At 36.0% G+C, this 18,828-nt stretch overlaps 1 protein-coding gene across 3 annotated transcripts in view; it reads left to right on the top strand.

Annotated features, from left to right (window-relative positions):
* SCN2A (sodium voltage-gated channel alpha subunit 2) overlaps positions 1-18,587 on the top strand; it is a 213,630-nt gene extending 195,043 nt beyond the window's left edge. For all 3 annotated transcript variants that reach the window (XM_088829827.1, XM_055398426.2, XM_088829826.1), the window contains 7 exons: positions 1,936-2,058; positions 3,242-3,523; positions 4,383-4,436; positions 7,148-7,285; positions 7,651-7,755; positions 13,201-13,471; positions 14,955-18,587. In XM_088829827.1, coding sequence (XP_088685953.1) covers positions 1,936-2,058; positions 3,242-3,523; positions 4,383-4,436; positions 7,148-7,285; positions 7,651-7,755; positions 13,201-13,471; positions 14,955-16,150 — 2,169 coding nt within the window. In that variant the 3' untranslated portion in view covers positions 16,151-18,587. The remainder of the gene's footprint in view (positions 1-1,935; positions 2,059-3,241; positions 3,524-4,382; positions 4,437-7,147; positions 7,286-7,650; positions 7,756-13,200; positions 13,472-14,954) is intronic.
* Positions 18,588-18,828: the final 241 nt, after the last annotated feature.

Genomic DNA, 18,828 nt, shown 5'->3' on the forward strand with positions numbered 1-18,828 from the left:
GTTCAACCACCAAGTAGTCATAAAGGATAAGCTCTGTGCCACAGGGTGAGGGAAAGTAATTGGTTGATAAGAAACGTAAGTTGGAGAAGAGGTTGAAGGACCTGAGATGCCATTCAAAGAGATTTTTTAATAGATCTATGATTTAGTGATTTAGTAAAGAAGTTATTGAAAAGTTCTTGAAGATACTCTTCTATTGAAGAGTGTCTATGGAAAGTAACAAGAAAAGCTCACCCTTTTTAGGGAAAGAAATTTGCTGGAGATGTCAGTGATGGAATGGAAGAAAATTACTATTTAGAGGCCAAAAAGAGAAGACTAGAAAGAGAAGAAGATCTACATGTATCTCCTTTTCATATCCAGCAACACAAGAAACATAAAATTGAATATTTACTACTTATTTAGCCAATAAATACTGCCCCTGTTTAGAATTTTTTTCTTATGTCTAACTTTTACTTTTCATTCTTTAATTGATACCTATATCTTTTTCATTCTGTCTTCAGAGAAGATAAAATACTATAATCTCATGTTTTATACCTGGAAAATCTTCACCATAAATGATAATTCAGTAACTTTATCTTTCATTTGTCTTTGAAGAGATTTGCAAAGCCTAAAAATTTAGATTTTAGGAATGATATAGAAACTCCTTAAGAAAATTTTATAGATTAATTTTTTCCAAATTTAAAGGTTTTTCTATTTCATATTACATGTGCAAAATTAGTTTGAATAAGTCAAGTTGTGTTGTAAAATATTTTTATGTGCCTCATTTACTTTTCTTAAAAAAATGTAATACCACTAACACTATATTCTTCAAAGCTATATTACACATCTGTTTTCATTTTCCTGCTTTTGAAATTCAGGTGCACTTTAGGAGAAAATATCTTTTCTTTAGCTTGTATAGTTTTAATGGGTTTTCTATGTATTTTCAAAGGAAATCAGACATTTCTGTGCCACCTGTGGCAGTTATTCTTTTCCTTTTTCGCTTCTGTGATGTTATGTTACAACTTATATCAAATACATTAGCCATCAGTATAAATAACTAAAGAAAACATTGTTCTGACAATTTCTAATTAGTTATACTAAAATCTCAACTTTTTAAACTTAATGATTTCAGTTTTCCCTAATTAATGATCTTAGACCTTCACACTGACATATACAATAAGACTAAACCACTGTTTAGAAATCTAGATCTTTCTGAGTGTGTTTATATTCAGAGTCAACTGTATCTTGCATAGTTTATTTGCATACTTGTGCTAAGTTTTCTTTTCTCTTTCAGGTCTGCTAAATAATATGAGAAATGATAAAGTTTTATAAATCTATAGATGAAAATTTCATTTTGGTGTCATTCTTTTTCTTTCTTTACATTTAATTCTTTTAAATTTTCTTGTCAAGAATCTTGATAAAAAGAGCATATATTGCTGCTGTTTTTTTGTTAAGTTTATAGCAGTGCTTCTCAAAGTGTGGCTCACTGGCCAGTATCATTACGCTTAAGTGGGAACTTAAAGAAATGCAAATTCTCAGGTCTCATCCGAACCTTGGTCAGCCATCTGTGTTTGCAACAAGTGATTTTGATACTCACTAAAGTTTTGGCAACCCACTCCAGTACTCTTGCCTAGAAAATCCCATGGATGGAGGAGCCTGGCAGGCTGCCGTCCATGGGGTCACGAAGAGTCGGACATGACTGAGCGACTTCACTTTCATTTTTCACTTTCATGCATTGGGGAAAGAAATGGCAACCCACTCCAGTGTTCTTGTCTGGAGAATCCCAGGGACGGGGGAGCCTGGTTGGCTGCCGTCTATGGGGTCGCACAGAGTCGGACACGACTGAAGTGACTTAGCAGCAGCAAAGTTTTGGAACTGGTTTATTGCATACAGCAAGGCTGAGTTGTGTAAGCTTTTTTGCCTATAAATAAGAAAATTGTGTTGCTTTTTTTTGTATAGGTCTCATTGGTTAGCTTAACTGCAAATGCTTTGGGATACTCAGAACTTGGTGCCATCAAATCCCTCAGAACACTAAGAGCTCTGAGGCCACTGAGAGCCTTATCCCGGTTTGAAGGAATGAGGGTAAGACCAAATGCTTTGGTATTTGTTGGAATTATAATTGAAAACAGGGTTTCCCTGATGGCTAAGGTGGTAAAGAACCTGCCTGCAATACGGAAGACCCGAGTTCAAGCCCTGGGTCAGGAAGATCCCTTGGAGAAGGGAATGGCTGCCCACTCCAGTATTCTTGCCTGGAGAATTCCATGGACAGAGGAGCCTGGCGGACTACAGTCCATGTAGTCACAAAGAGTTGGACACGACTTTCAGTATAAACTGCTGTTTTGAACCTTAGATGTGACACTTCCAGGTTAAATTTTTGTCTTCTACATTCATATTCATGTAATCAATCAGTAATATTTGTCAGACATCCATAAATGACACTGTTGGAAGCACACAACATAATGCCTGAATGATGGTTTTTAATTAGAAACAATGAGATTGCTTCTACCCAGACTTTTTTACTCTGTGGGAAATTTCTAGCGTGTTGTGTAGACTTCTGATGTGAGTCAACATTAATTATGCTCATTCCAGTTTATAAATGTGAAGGAAATCCCACTCACTGTAATTTGAAACCACCAAATCATTCCTCATCATTTTTCTTCCCTGCTCCATATGATGTCTTCTGAGCCTTTCAAAGTCCAACCCTGGCCTTTTCGCTCTCAAAGGCTGAGCTTGCTAAAAAGTAGGTCAGCTGTGGAAATCTAACACTCATTTAGAAAGGTGGTACAAAGGAACCGGGAGGCATTTGTACTGCCATTTGTCATCCCCTGAGGCATAAAACCTGAGACTACATACCCTCAGCACTGAGAAAATGATGATGCCCTGTCCAGGTAGGTTTGGCTATTCAAAAAGAAACTTTTAGGTGTTGTTTTGTGATATTTTTAAATAGTTACTTAGGATTTTCTTTGAATGTTGCAAATATAACCAGAAATGGATGATATGTGGAGGTGTATGTGCTTCTGTTTTTGTGAGTGCATGGTATCTTAGAAAGGAATGGATAGCTATTAAATTCTTTTCAGTTTACCAATTTAAAAACCTGGTTTTACAGTAGCTATTTTAATTTTTTAAAAAGAGAGTCAAGCTTTCAGTACTAGAATGATTTTTGTATTTTCTCTGTTGAGTTTTCATATATAATAACCTAAATTTCTAGTTCTTCCATAGATCTGACTCTCTTTTCACTTCTTTTCCCATCTCATTGCTTTGCCAGGTTGTTGTCAATGCTCTTTTAGGAGCCATTCCATCCATAATGAATGTACTTCTGGTTTGCCTGATCTTTTGGTTGATATTCAGTATCATGGGAGTGAATCTTTTTGCTGGCAAGTTTTATCACTGTATTAACTACACCACTGGAGAAATGTTTGACGTCAGTGTGGTCAACAACTACAGCGAATGTAAGGCCCTCATAGATAGCAACCAAACTGCCCGGTGGAAGAACGTGAAAGTCAATTTTGATAATGTGGGACTTGGGTATCTTTCTCTGCTTCAAGTAGTAAGTAACCACTTTATTATTCACTGTGATGTGCATCTTCCTGCCTGTTGCTTGAATGCTTTAAGATAGGGAGATTGCTCTCTTGCAAATGAAAACCTTCGTAACAAGTCTATTATGCCTGCTATAGTTTCTTAAAACTCCATTTAACTTCTCAACTGACCACTCTAAGTCATGTTCACATGCTCCCTGAGATGATCCACTAACATGATACCCAACACTAGATGAATACTGCAGGGTCCTGTGGCATTAAGAAACTGAAAAACAAATGTACACAACTTGTCTTCAGAATTACTATGTCTCTCCAACCAAAAATTATAAAAAGTAAATTGTAGTTAGGTATAATAGTTTTTAGATTATAAAGCTTCCTCTTATAGACTAATTGCCTCAGAATAGTATATTTGGCAATTTCAAGAACAAACCATCATGATTGGTGGTTGATGATAATATCATTTAGAAAAGATAAGCAGAAAAGACAACCTTAAGATCAAATAATGCAGCATATTTTTCAGTTTGTCTGAAGGGAATACTATATACATGAAATTATTTCATGTTGCATTCTTGTAAATATACATAAGAGTCAAAGTTTGTTGATAATTGCTTTTATGATAGCACATTGTTATAATCTATCATGATTTAAGTATAGATGTTAAAGTCACATAGAAAGATCTTAGGAAAGAACATGAAGGAAGAGTTTTCAATGCATATGTTTTAAAACTTTGCCAAAAGAGTTTAAATATTAATTTCAAACTATTTTATATACCTGGTTTTTAATAAATCTTGGTTGTAAATCTGATATTTAGTCTCTTCTAGAATTATAATTTGCGAGGGGAAAAATTTCAATGGTGTGACTTTTTTTCAGGCCACATTTAAGGGATGGATGGATATCATGTATGCAGCAGTTGATTCACGAAATGTAAGTCTATTTAGAGGGAAAATTGTTTAATTAGATCTAGTGACTATTTCTACAGTGTTGTAATTTAGTGATATTATCAATAAAATAAAACCATGGGTCAATTTATACAGAATATCTACATTAGAAAAATAAAATATTCAACCTTACATTACTTCTTCCAAAATTTGATTTGAACATACTTCTCTGTTCACTGTGACTGTTCTAGCATATCTTTCCTAGTGTCTAGAATAGCAACTGGCACTTAAAAATTTGTAGATTCTATTTGTTCTATTTGTAAATATAGACATTTTATTTTGGTTCTAATAGTTCCAGCCATGAATTAAAAGCCCTTATAGGCACTTTCTTCATCTGTCTCAGATTTCCTCCAGCTTTTGATATTTTTTGGTGACAGGAAAGTCTGAATAATGATAAAAGAAAAAAAAAGAAAACAAAACAAATATAATCATATTTCTTTTTGGAAAGTAAGATTTCATGATAGAAATGGATTTCATAATGTATCTTACACACATCAGCACTTTTGAATTTTTTTGTGGTAGTCTCCATATAATTTCTCACTATTTAACAATAGGAAGGAAATCACGTTTTAAAAAAGAGATTGGTTTCTCGTGTATTGTCAGGGCATAGTAATTAAGCTCAAGATGTTATATCTCTGACACCAAAAACAGGTGGTAACTTAGAGTTCCTGAATTTTTTTCACCTTATTAAAAAAAGAAACTATAAGAGCTTGACACCCTGCATTTTATCTCTTTTATTATCAGGAGTCCCATTTATAGGCTCTTTCGAATAATATTAATAATTTATTATTTATTACCACTCCCTGTGTTAAAGGCTTTCTTATATTATCTCATTTTCTACAGTAGTTTTATTACCTATTTGATTAATTCAAAGTTCTCTCCACCTTTATAATCAATAACCTACATGACATGCAAATTACTTTCGGTTTCTTCCTTAATAACTTAGCATACACTACTGTATTTTGTTGTTCAGTTGCTCAGTCGTGTCTGACTCTTTGCGGCCTTATGGACTGCAGCACACCAGGCTTCCCTGTCCTTCACTATCTCCCAGAGTTTGCTCAAACTCACGTCCATCGCGTCTGTGATGCCTTCCAACCATCGCATCCTCTATTGCCCCCTTTTTCTCCTGCCTTCAATCTTTCCCAGCATCAGGGTCTTTTCCAATGAGTTGGCTGTTTGAATCAGGTGGCCAAAGTATTGGAGCTTCAGCTTCAGCATCAGTCCTTCCAATGTTGATTTCCTTTAGGATTGACTGGTTTGATCTCCTTGCAGTCCAAGGGACTCTCAAGAGTCTTCTCCAGCACCACAGTTTGAAAGCATCAGTTCTTCAGAGGTCATACTATTATATAATCCCTCAGCATTCAAACACTTTTGGAGAAGGAAATGGCAACCCACTCCAGTGTTCTTGCCTGGAGAATCTCATGGATGGAGGAGCCTGGTGGACTACAGTCCACGGGGTCACAAAGAGTCGGACACGACCGAGTGACTTCATTTCACTTCACTTCACTTCATTCAAACACTTTACAAAAGATGAAATTCGATTGGCTTCTAAAAGTATGGAAAGTTATTCACACTTGCTCTCTTTTAGTCAAGAGAGAAATGCAAATTTAAACCAAAATTAAATATTACCTACATACTTTCCTGATTGGCAATATTTAAAAGTCTGACAATATCAAGTACTGCCAAGAACTGCAAGAACTCTAGTATGCTGGGGGTAGGGTGGGGGAATGGGAAATGGGTAAATATTCCTTTAAAAGGCTTCCCTGGTGACTCAGATGGTAAAGAAACCACCTGCAGTACAGAAGACCTGGGTTCAAACCCAGGGTCAGGAAGATCTCCTGGAGAAAAGAATAGCTACCCACTCCAGTATTTTTGCCTGGAGAATTCCATGGACAGAGGAGCCTGGCAGGCTACAGTCCATGGAATCGCAGAGTCAGATGCAACTAAGTGACTAACATTTTCACTTTCATTTCTTTAAAAGAGTTGAGCATTATCAACATTATTCATACTTTAAAAAAAAAAAGAACTGTGTTGGATAAGAGAGATCATTGTTACAGAAACAGTACTCAAGACCTGCTGAGTACAGTGAATCAATAGACTCATTTTCAGAACGGAAAGATCCTACTGATGTACTTATGTCAACACATACGGTAATAATTCTAGTCTAGCAAGAGAAATATATAACAGAAATCAAACCCTTACTCTTACCTATTACTATTGGCCAGGTTCTGTCGTAACACTTCTCATATAGTAACATATTTAGCCTTCTGAACTACCATATGAGTTGATTGTTTTTTTCCCATTTTACAGATGAAGAAACTGAGTCAGTGAGAGTAAAATTTGAAAGTTTTTAACAAAAACTAGTGTAACTGTAGCATCTCTTCTGTAGGAAGAGGAAGTCCTCACCCTGCATGCACCATTGGGGTCTTAAAAGTGCATTCATATCCTAGGCATTTATTGGGTTAAATGAATTTTTATTATTCAGACTTTTCTATGAGTTGTTTCATCTTCTCAAGTCAATGAAAGAGTTTGGAGACTCTTCAATAAGTGTGTTAAACTTGATCTTTCCTAAAAATCTGTTTAACTTTTTAAAAATTTCCAGTGATAGAGATATGCTTTGAGAATTGAAAATTCACCGATGTTTTTTCTATGAAACAAGTTTTAGGTCTAATGGTTATCATTTTTCATATTTTGTAGGTAGAATTACAACCCAAGTATGAAGACAATCTGTACATGTATCTGTATTTTGTCATCTTTATTATTTTTGGTTCATTCTTTACTCTAAATCTTTTCATTGGTGTCATCATAGATAACTTCAACCAGCAGAAAAAAAAGATAAGTATACTAAAACTTCATCTTTGCTCTAAAGTGCTAACTAAACATATCACACCGTTTCCTTTTGGCTCCAAGTGCAGTCATCAAAAAGAAAATATAAAATTCATAAATTATTTTGACTTAATCATCTATGAATTTTTAAGTGATTGATAATTCAGATAGCTGAATTACTATCAGCTATCTGAAAGTACTGATATTTCCAGTATAGAAATCTAATTTACACATTGAATATATGCACATCTAAAATATATTTTAGTTAGTAACTTTAGAATAGAATGTGGAGATATTTTTGACACAATTACTAATATGGATTTTATAGCTAGTAAAGAACATGGTTTTTACAAGTTTTCCTTTCATTTCTTTACTTTGGAGGTCAAGACATTTTTATGACAGAAGAACAGAAGAAATACTACAATGCAATGAAAAAATTGGGTTCAAAGAAACCACAAAAACCCATACCTCGACCTGCTGTAAGAATAGCATACTTTCATCATTAATAAAAGCTATGTTATCTATCACTTTTATAGCCCAAATTGCTAGATACTAATTTTCATGTATTTGCAAAACAGTTTCTGCCTTAGCAATGTGACCAGATAGCCTCAATAGTCTAAGTATTTGGTATTTTTTAGATATGTAATACATAGAAATTATGTAATATATTTTATACACAGACATATATATAAGTAAAAATTTTCAGGCTTATATACCAATATTATTCCATAGGATTGATGTCACTGAGGAGCTTCCAATAATGTAGAGGAGAAAACATTCATATATACATAGTGTGGAAACATTGAATGTTCTCAGAGTGCAGTGAGGACCAGTTGGGATAATTAATACATCTTGGATATGCCCCATATTCTGTCCAGCTTTGCAGATTGAATGGAATCATTAATGAAACAAGTCACAGGTCTTGTTTGTTCCTGGTTTTTAAGAAAATTTCCTATTTCCTCCAAGCATCTTAGCCCTAAATCAGATGACATCATTCTCTATGGCTTTTTATGGTGATTGCAAATATATATTTGCCAGTGGCTACTGGTCTGTTTTGGAGAAGGCAATGGCAAGCCACTCCAGTACTCTTGCCTAGAAAATCCCATGGATGGAGGAGCCTGGTAGGCTGCAGTCCGTGGGGTCACTAAGGGTCGGACACTACTGAGCGACTTCACTTTCACTTTTCACTTTCACACATTGGAGAAGGAAATGGCAACCCATTCCAGTGCTCTTACCTGGAGAATCCCAGGGACAGGGAAGCCTGATGGGCTTCTGTCTATGGGGTCACACAGAGTCGGACACGACTGAAGTGACTTAGCAGCAGCAGCAGCAGCACTGGTCTGTTTGGTTGCTGCAAGGAATTGTTGTCAGAAGAGTCCCTGAGTTCTTTCATGTTTCAGAACTCCTCTCTGAAGGTATACATGGTAAAGGTAATCAAGTGTTCCCCAGGAATCACGACTCTATGACTCCATTAGTGATGATGTAAAACTAGCTAAACTAAAACTGGCCATGTCCCTATTCTGTTTGTAAGTTAGCCAAAAGCCCAAATAAAATGGATAGTAATATTGGGCAAAACATAAGAAATTTACAATTTGAGCCTGCTTTTTGAGAAATAATACAACTTGAATGGATAAGGGAGAAAAACAGAATAATGACTTATACGAAAAAACAAACACTCCAAAGTCATGGAAATAAATATTGCAATGGAGAATAGCAATACATTTTTAAAATTATAAGTAGGAAACACAAGGTTTTCTGAGTTAAATGAGTCAAGCCCACTATGAATCCAAATAAATCCATCTTAATTTAGCCAAGTAAAAATACGATATAGTTAAGTGAACAGCATGGTAATGTGAAAGAAAAAGAGATTTTTAGAGACTGGTATGGGAAAATGTTAGAGACAAAGTAATGCTGGGCCTTAGACAAGAAGATGAACCCTTACATACAAGAAGATGAGTCCACAATATAGGGTCATGCCAATAGGACTGGAAACAAATGAGCCAAGAAGAAGGCTCAGTGGGATGAGGAACCTATAAAATATAGGAAAAGAAGGAGGACGTATAGATAATAAAGAATGTAAAGCAGTTAATGTTTTGTGAAATTATTGATTCTGTTAATGTAACTGAAAGTCCTGTAAAGGCATTTAGAAAGATTAGGTCTTATGAATATGGGATAAGGATTTTAGAGTTGTCATTGTCATACATAATTCAGTTGAGCTTAAAGTATAGGTTCATTTTTGAGAGATAATTATTATAATATACCAAAAAAAAAGTACTGAGCATGAAGCCTTGTGCACTTCACCATTATAGAAGAGGTAAATCAGTGAAAGAGTGAGATTTATTAGTAAGGCAGCACATATATGTAGATAATGAGAAAAAAATTTTAATGGCTGTTTAATTACATCAGATAACATGTGGATTTGCTTTAATAGGGATAGTAGGGATGCACAGGAAATGATTAGTGCATTTAGCTAGAATATTACTGGCAACAATTTGGCAAATTAAGAAATGACTTGGTAAAATCCATCTAGTCAGTCATTCATTTACAATGTATCAGTTCAGTTCAGTTCAGTTCAGTCACTCAGTCACTCAGACTCTTTGAGACCCCATGAATCAAAGTACGCCAAGCCTCCCTGTCCATCACCAACTCCCGGAGTTCACCCAAACTCATGTCCATCGAGTCGGTGATGCCATCCAGCCATCTCATCCTCTGTCATCCCCTTCTCCTCCTGCCCCCAATCCCTCCCAGCATCAGAGTCTTTTCCAGTGAGTCAACTCATCGCGTGAGGTGGCCAAAGTATTGGAGTTTCAGCTTTAGCATCAGTCCTTCCAATGAGCACCCAGGACTGATCTCCTTAAGAATGGACTGGTTGGATCTCCTTGAAGTCCAAGGGACTCTCAAGAATCTTCTCCAGCACCACAGTTCAAAAACATCAATGTATGATGCTAAGCATTTGGAATTAAATACTAAACAGAGAGTCTATTTGGTAATCAAATAGTCACACCAACAAATAGAAATATCGAAGAAGGAAAGAATCCATTTAAGCTATCAGAGCTGATGAGAAAGAAGGGGCTGATTAATCAGGGAAGGCTTTACTGAGCATGAGCTGAGGCCTGAAGAAGAATGAGGAAGTGTCTATAGGCCATGTAAGAAGAAAAGAGGAATGTATACGTGAAGGTCCTGAGGTAGGAAGGCCAGTGAGACTGGAGTGCAGAGGGTGGGGGTTCATTTGGGACATGGTGAGAATGAACAGGTTAGGATGGTCCAGATTTTTCTGGGCTTCTTAGGCCACGTTAAGACAAGTCTCTGTCCTTAGAGCAAAGCGAAGCCATTGGGCAGAACCTGGTCGGTTTGGGTGTTGTGCCTGTCACTGAACCAGCATTGACAGAGGCAGTGCGTGAAGTGTAGACTCATTGTGGAACTGTCTCAGGGGTGATAGTTAGCCTGAACCAGAGTGGTGTGCAGATGAATAAAATGGGTTTGTGAGCTATCACAGGAATGAAATTAAAAGATTTATTAATTGAATGTGAGAAGTGAAGAACGAAGCAACAAAGAGGACTCATGAGTTTCAGCCTTACACACTGGATGAAGAGTGGTGTCACACAGAATAAGAAGTAGGGACATGAATGGAGAAAACAACTGAAGATGCTAGTTTACGGAATTTGAAAGTCAAAAGGGGACTCCGAAAGAGAATGAATGTTAGAAGTAGTAGTAAAACAAAGTTTCTAAAGATTGAGATATTAGTTTCAGAGCACAGCAGGAATTCTGGAGAAGAAGAGATTGAAAAGAAAGGGAATAAATATAGAATAAAACTGCACAGGATGTGGCTCAAAAACAGTGTAAATTAGGTTAAAGAGGAAAAGGGACTGAGTCCTCCAATGAATTTGGAGTAGTATATAAAAAGATAGGTATGGAAATCAATATAATATAAAATGACAAAAAGGTTGAGGAGTTTCTTTATAACTATTGACTTTGGTGTTCTCAAAAATGAAGTAAGAATAGAGGGCAAGAGAATAGGAAATTTCTGAAAAGTTTGAAATTATCATGGGAGCAAGTGAGGGACAAAGGATTGCTAATCGTTATGAAGAGCCAAGATAAAGTGAGAGAACATAAGCCTCTAGTGAACATGGCCTCCCAGGTTATGCAGCTTCCTCCAGCATATTCTGAAATTTGAATTGGAGACAGTGACTGTGTAGTGGAGTTGTATGTCGATCTAACCCACTGGAAAACTAAATGGGCAAAGAATCTAAAGAGATTTTTACTGAAAATGCTGATATGAACATAAATAGCAAGTTGCTGCTTTTAAGCCATTTTGAATCTGCTTCACTCTAGGTGCTATATCTGTGGAAGAAAATTGATTTTTTAATTAAATAAAAGCAAACCATTTGCAATAAAATGTCATAAATTTTATGAAAAATGTAAGCACAAAATTGTCTGAGATCACAGAGTGCTTAAAACTTCAAACCGAGTTAGGACGCACCAGACTGAGAAGGGGAGTCTAATAATGCCCCTTGACGGAAGCCTTATGACAGTGGAGATGGATAAACAAGATAAAACAGTATGGTACAAGAGTGGTAGCAAGTATCAGAAGGGTAGAAATAAGGGGAACATAACCAGACTTGGAAAGGTAGACTTCGGTACACAAGAGCTAAGAACAAGGGGCTTAGAACTGAATTAGATGCATTTAAGTTGAAGGAGGCCCTCGTAGAACAGGTCCAGCTGAAACAATTAAGTCCAGCCCATCAGGCTAAGTATGTGTTCAGAGAAAATACATATTTTACTTATGTATTTATTTATGGAAAAATAAAATGTTATCTTTGTAAAATATAGCAAACCAGTACTATTTGATATCCCAGAATTCCAGTATGGAGTAATGGATGCCTCTACTAGTCGGGCAGGGGCAGAACAGCAGCACAGAGAATCCAGGCCAATAAAGGCATCCATCTGGAATGCAGACGGTGAGTGTAGATGTAGCAGAAGATCTGTAGTTCTAGTTGAGAAGGTAGAGGACGACCTAGCAGAGGTGAGCCACGTTCCAAGCTCTAGGATGATGAATATTGAGCACATAGAGGTGAAAAGAAGGAAAAAACAGGGCCCAGTGAACATAATTAGTTTACAAGATGAGGACTTAACTTCATAAACAAGACATAAGGCTAGTTAGTGCTTGGAAATTAGGTCCAGATTGAATAGGGCAAAGTTTGAATATCTAAATTTTAAGCTATAATTTTTTAAAAGATGATTTTATTCTTGTAGCAGTTACCTCACATAAACTTCACTCTGCTTTCCTTTGTCTTAACGTCTTACATAACCATAGATGGGTCAGCAAAACTAAGAAATTTACCCTGGTATGATACTATTAAATAAAATATAGAATTTAACTGGATTTTACCAACTATTCCACCAATGTCCTTTTTCTTGAACTATAATTTTAAAAACATCTTCTCAGCTGAAACTTAAGGTAGAATTTAAGATGCGCATAGTGGGTGGGGAATAAAAAGGAAGAAACTAGGGGGGAAATGACCCAAAAAAGCTAGAAAAGTATTTATTCATTAATTCTTCAAAGTTAATTTTGATGCTCACCCCAAACACAGAAGATAACACAGATTCATTATAGTGACCAATATTTACTTTCTACTGTACACTGGGTTATGTTTTAGGCATGAGAAACTAAAAGGTGGTTCTTAACATAAAATCAGTTTACAAAATCTGCTATCATAAACAGAATAAATAGAACAAATACATTTGGAAAGAGCTGGATATTCCAGTATACAAAATTTTCTTCCAAGTGTAAAACAAACATGGAATGTTTTGTAATAAAAGCTGTATTTTCATATTGCTATGTTAAAATCAGATAAGTTGGACTTGATTTGTTTTTCAGTCTCTAAGGGAATTTCACATACTCTTTTTTTTTTTTGTTTTTCCAGAACAAATTCCAAGGGATGGTCTTTGATTTTGTAACCAAACAAGTCTTTGATATCAGCATCATGATCCTTATCTGCCTCAACATGGTCACCATGATGGTGGAGACTGACGACCAGAGTCAAGAAATGACCAACATTCTGTACTGGATTAATCTGGTGTTTATCGTTCTGTTCACTGGAGAATGTGTGCTGAAACTGATCTCTCTTCGTTATTACTATTTCACCATCGGATGGAATATTTTTGATTTTGTGGTGGTTATTCTCTCCATTGTAGGTAAGAAGAGATGCTTTCACTCAAGTGAAATTTTTAGGAGTAAAAATAGTGTTTTAAAACTTTAAAGTATTTTTCACTAATACTTTCTCATTCATCCCAAAATTTCAAGTAAAATCTAATGAAGAGTCCATCCTCAGCTTGTCATTTATGTAATTGTGTGCTGTGCATGAAATTATATGTAAAAAAAGAGAATTTATATTATTTATATTTATATTATACATGCAGCTTTCATGTATCATCCTGTCTCATGCCAGAAGAAAATAACTGCAACTTTATAATAAACTGTCCTGTGGTATAGACAAGTATTGCTCTGAATAAACAATTCACACACATGCACACATATTAATCAATAGAAGTAGTCAAATAATTGTCCTTTATAATTGGAATAGCATGTTGTGTGTTTATATATATTCACACTCGAATGAGCCTCATGTCATCTTTGGGTTCACATAATTTTCTAAGTAGACATTTTGTTCAAAATAATCAAAGCAGATTCATTTCATCAATACATATTGCTTGTGTGTAGGATGTTAAATCAGGTGCTGGAAGTAAAGTTCTGCCTGTTTGAGGAAAGAGAACATACACATAGAAAAGTAGTATTCCACTGTTTATATACTTTTGCTGGTTAAATAGAACTTTGAAATAAGGTGTCATTCCATTTGATCCCAATGATGGTGCTCTAGGGAAGTAATGTAGTGATTAAGGGAGGAGCTCCTGTGTTATACAGACTCGACCTGGTGCATCCATGTTTTCACTCTTCACCAGTTCTGTGACCTATGGTAAGAGGGATCTCACCTCTCCGAGCCCTGGTTTCCCAAGAAATATTTCTGTAAAGTGGTGTTGTGAGGATTAAATGAGATTATGAAAGTAAATGCACTTAGCACTTATGTCTAGCACAAAGAAAAGACTTAGTAAATGTTAAGCCTAACCCACAACAAAAAAACTATTTAATAGCTATTATCACCATTTGGCAATGCATAAAATCATTGCCAGGATTCAGTCCCAAGTATGTCTGTCTGGAAAGCCTGTGTTGTCTCTTCTGCCACCTCCCAAATAAAATTGATCAAACCATCTGAGAAGAATAAGTCTCATATTCCTAATCTAAAATCACATGCTTTATCCATTAGTGCTTATGCAAATACTAGTATAAAACTAGTATTTCAGGAACATAAATCCATTTCTGTGCTTGGCTTTCATATACATTGGGTCTTTTGGTATATGCTTTACTTGAACCAGGAAAAATGACCATTAATACCTTCAGTTAGTATAAAACTGTTAATGTTATAGCACTAAGCATACCAGTTTCATTTTGCTAAATGAATATTGCAGATTATGTATATGTAAATGTGTATGTGTGTGTGCGCGTGTGTACCAAGTTCTCATGTCCACATTTTGTAAAAATAGTACTTATCTTAGAAGTGTACATTTTCGTTTGCTGCCATTACATATAACATTATTTTTGTTGTATCTTGGCTTTCCATAGGTATGTTTCTGGCTGAGCTGATAGAGAAATATTTTGTGTCCCCTACCTTGTTCCGAGTGATCCGTCTTGCCAGGATTGGCCGAATCCTGCGTCTGATCAAAGGGGCTAAGGGGATCCGCACGCTGCTCTTTGCTTTGATGATGTCCCTTCCTGCGCTGTTTAACATTGGCCTCCTGCTCTTCCTGGTCATGTTCATCTATGCCATCTTTGGAATGTCCAACTTCGCCTATGTTAAGAGGGAGGTTGGAATTGATGACATGTTCAACTTTGAGACCTTCGGCAACAGCATGATCTGCCTGTTCCAGATTACCACTTCTGCTGGCTGGGATGGATTGCTAGCACCTATCCTCAATAGTGGACCTCCAGACTGTGACCCTGAAAAAGATCACCCTGGCAGCTCAGTTAAGGGAGACTGTGGGAACCCGTCTGTTGGGATTTTCTTCTTTGTCAGTTACATCATCATATCATTTCTGGTCGTGGTGAACATGTACATCGCTGTCATCCTGGAGAACTTCAGTGTCGCTACTGAAGAAAGCGCAGAGCCCCTGAGTGAGGACGACTTTGAGATGTTCTATGAGGTTTGGGAGAAGTTTGATCCGGATGCCACCCAGTTCATAGAGTTCTCCAAGCTCTCTGATTTTGCAGCGGCCCTGGATCCTCCTCTTCTCATAGCAAAACCAAACAAAGTCCAGCTCATTGCCATGGACCTGCCCATGGTCAGTGGGGACAGGATCCACTGCCTCGACATCTTATTTGCCTTTACAAAGCGTGTTTTGGGTGAGAGTGGAGAGATGGATGCCCTTCGAATCCAGATGGAAGAAAGATTCATGGCATCGAACCCCTCCAAAGTCTCCTATGAGCCCATTACAACCACTCTGAAACGCAAACAAGAGGAGGTGTCTGCTATTGTTATCCAGAGGGCTTATAGACGCTACCTCTTGAAGCAAAAAGTTAAAAAAGTTTCATGTATATATAAGAAAGACAAAGGCAAAGAAGGTGAGGGAACACCCATCAAAGAAGATATCCTCATTGATAAACTAAATGAGAATTCAACTCCAGAGAAAACCGACATGACCCCTTCCACCACATCTCCACCTTCCTATGACAGTGTGACCAAACCCGAGAAAGAAAAATTTGAAAAAGACAAATCAGAAAAGGAAGACAAAGGGAAAGATATCAGGGAAAGTAAAAAGTAAAAGGAAACAATATTCCATTTTGTGATCAATTGTTTACAGCCCGTGATGGTGATGTGTTGGTGTCAACAGGACTCCCACAGGAGGTCTATGCCAAACTGACTGTTTTTACAAATGTATACTTAAGGTCAGTGCCTATAACAAGACAGGGGCCTCTGGTCAGCAAACTGGGACTCCACAAACCAGAGAAACAGCATCGACAGGAGGTTTCTGTGTTCACAACCAGCTGACACTGCTGAAGAGCAGAGAGTAATGGCTACTCAGACTCTAGGAACCAATTTAAAGGGGGGAGGGAAGTTAAATTTTTATGTAAATTCAACATGCGACACTTGAGAACAGTAATTGTCACCACTGTTTATGTTCTAACTGCCACACCTGCCATGTTTTTACAAAACGTATGCTGTGAATTGGTCACTTTTTTTTTTAATTCACAGGTTGTTTACTATTATATGTGACTATTTTTGTAAATGGGTTTATGTTTGGGGAGAGGGAGTAAAGGTAAGAAATTCTATGTTTCTCTATTGTATAACTGGATATATTTTAAATGAAAGCATGCTGCACTTCTCATTCTCACATAAAAAAAAAAATCACGTCACAAAAGGAAAGAGTTTACTTCATGTGTCAGGATGTTTTCAGATTTTTGAGGTGCTTAAATAGCTATTCATGTTTTTAAGGTGTCTCATCCAGAAAAATTTTACTGTGCCTGTAAATGTTCCATAGAATCTACAAGCATTAAAAAGTTGCTTTATTTTTACATAATTCATTACATATACATGTATATATGTATATGTGCATGTATATACATATATATGTATACACACACACACACCATTACATAGTCATTCTGAGTCCTGGCAGCATGACTATAACATTTTTGATAAGTGTCCTTTGGCGTAAAATAAAAATATCCTATCAGTCCTTTCTAAAAACCTGAACTGACCAAAAAGCATCCCCCACCACCACTTTATAAAGTTGATTCTGCTTTTTCCTACAGTATTGTTTAGCCATCTTCTGCTCTTGGTAAGGTTGACATAGAATATGTCAATTTAAAAAATAAAAAAGTCTGCTTTGTAAATAGTAATTTTACCCAGTGGTGCATGTTTGAGCAAACAAAAATGACTTAAGCACAGTATTTATTGCATCAAATATGTACCACAGAAGTAGAGTTTGCAAGCTTTCAACAGGTAATATGATGTAATTGGTTCCATTATAGTTTGACACTGTCATTGCTGCATGTTTATCTTGCCTCTGCTGCTGCATCTTATTCCTTCTACTGTTCAGAAGTCTAATATGGGAAGCCATATGTCAGTGGTAAAGTGAAGCAAATTGTTCTACCAAGACCTCATTCTTCATGTCATTAAGCAATAGGTTGCAGCAAACAATGAAGAGCTTCTTGCATTTTATCCTTCCAATCTTAATTGAATACTCGATGGTAAAAAGCCCAATGTACAAACATGTTGCAAGCTGCTTAATTCTGTTGAAAATATATGGTTAGAGTTTTCTAAGAAAATATAAATATTGTACAAAGTTCATTTTATTTTCTTTTTCAGCCTTTTTGTACATAAATGAGAAATTAAAAGTATCTTCAGGTTGATGTCACAGTCACTATTGTTAGTTTCTGTTCCTAGCACTTTTAAATTAAAGCACTTCACGAAATAAGAAACAAAGACTAAAATGCAGCGTAGATTCCTGCTTTTTATTAGTACTGTAAACTTTGCACACATTTCAATGTGAAACGAATCTCAGACTGAGTCCAGCATTTATTTGCTTTCATAGTGATGCCTTATCATCGAAAGAGGCTTAAGGAACGATGAGTTGATATTCTTGGCATTGCTTGAATCAGATGTTTCCACCTAGTCTTTTTATTCAGTAAATCATCAGTCTTTTCCAGTGTTTGTTTACACAGATAGATCGTATTCTTACCAACCCATATGACATTAGAACTTTATCAGATATGATATGAGATCCCAGCTTTATTCCACAAAAATCATATAAATGAAATTATATTACCAGTCACAGCAAAACATTCTGTGTTTCTTTCACAAGCGACATTAAATGTAGATTCTTTATACTAAAGCTATTGACTTGTAGTGTGTTGGTGAAATGCATGCAGGAAAATGCTATTACCATAAAGAACGGTAAACCACATTACAATCAAGGCAAAGAATAAAGGTTTTGCTTTTGTTTTTGTATTTAATTGTTCTGTCTTTGTTTCTATCTTGGAAATGCCATTTAAAGGTACATTTCTATCATGTAAAATGAACTATCAGAAAAAAATGTAAAAAATACACATTAAATATAATAATTCATCTTTAAATTTTTCATGGAATGGAAAGTAATTAAGAAGAGTGTACTGGATATCTAGTTTTAATATTGGCCGAAAACCTAGATATGGTATTGGATAGAGTAGTGGAAAATTACAAAAATTAATAAAAAATTGACTAACATTTTAACTTGTGCATCCTTTCTCCTTCCTGTCTACCTGCTGCTTTGTTTTTGTCTTGTTATTCTCTTTTCCCATTTTGGTTCCTTCCCTATGTATTCTTGATCTACTTTTCTATATACTTTTCATCACTTCTTTAGGCTCTCAGTATTTTTCATTAAGGATATTCTCTTTGTTTCTTTTCTGCTTGCCAAAGTTTTTGTTTATTACTGTCTACAACAGAGTCTGTATACTTAGA

Source organism: Moschus berezovskii, chromosome 2, assembly GCF_049115385.1.
Source record: "Moschus berezovskii isolate FMDL1 chromosome 2, NW_MosBer_1.0, whole genome shotgun sequence".
Classification (NCBI taxonomy): Eukaryota; Metazoa; Chordata; class Mammalia; order Artiodactyla; family Moschidae; genus Moschus; species Moschus berezovskii.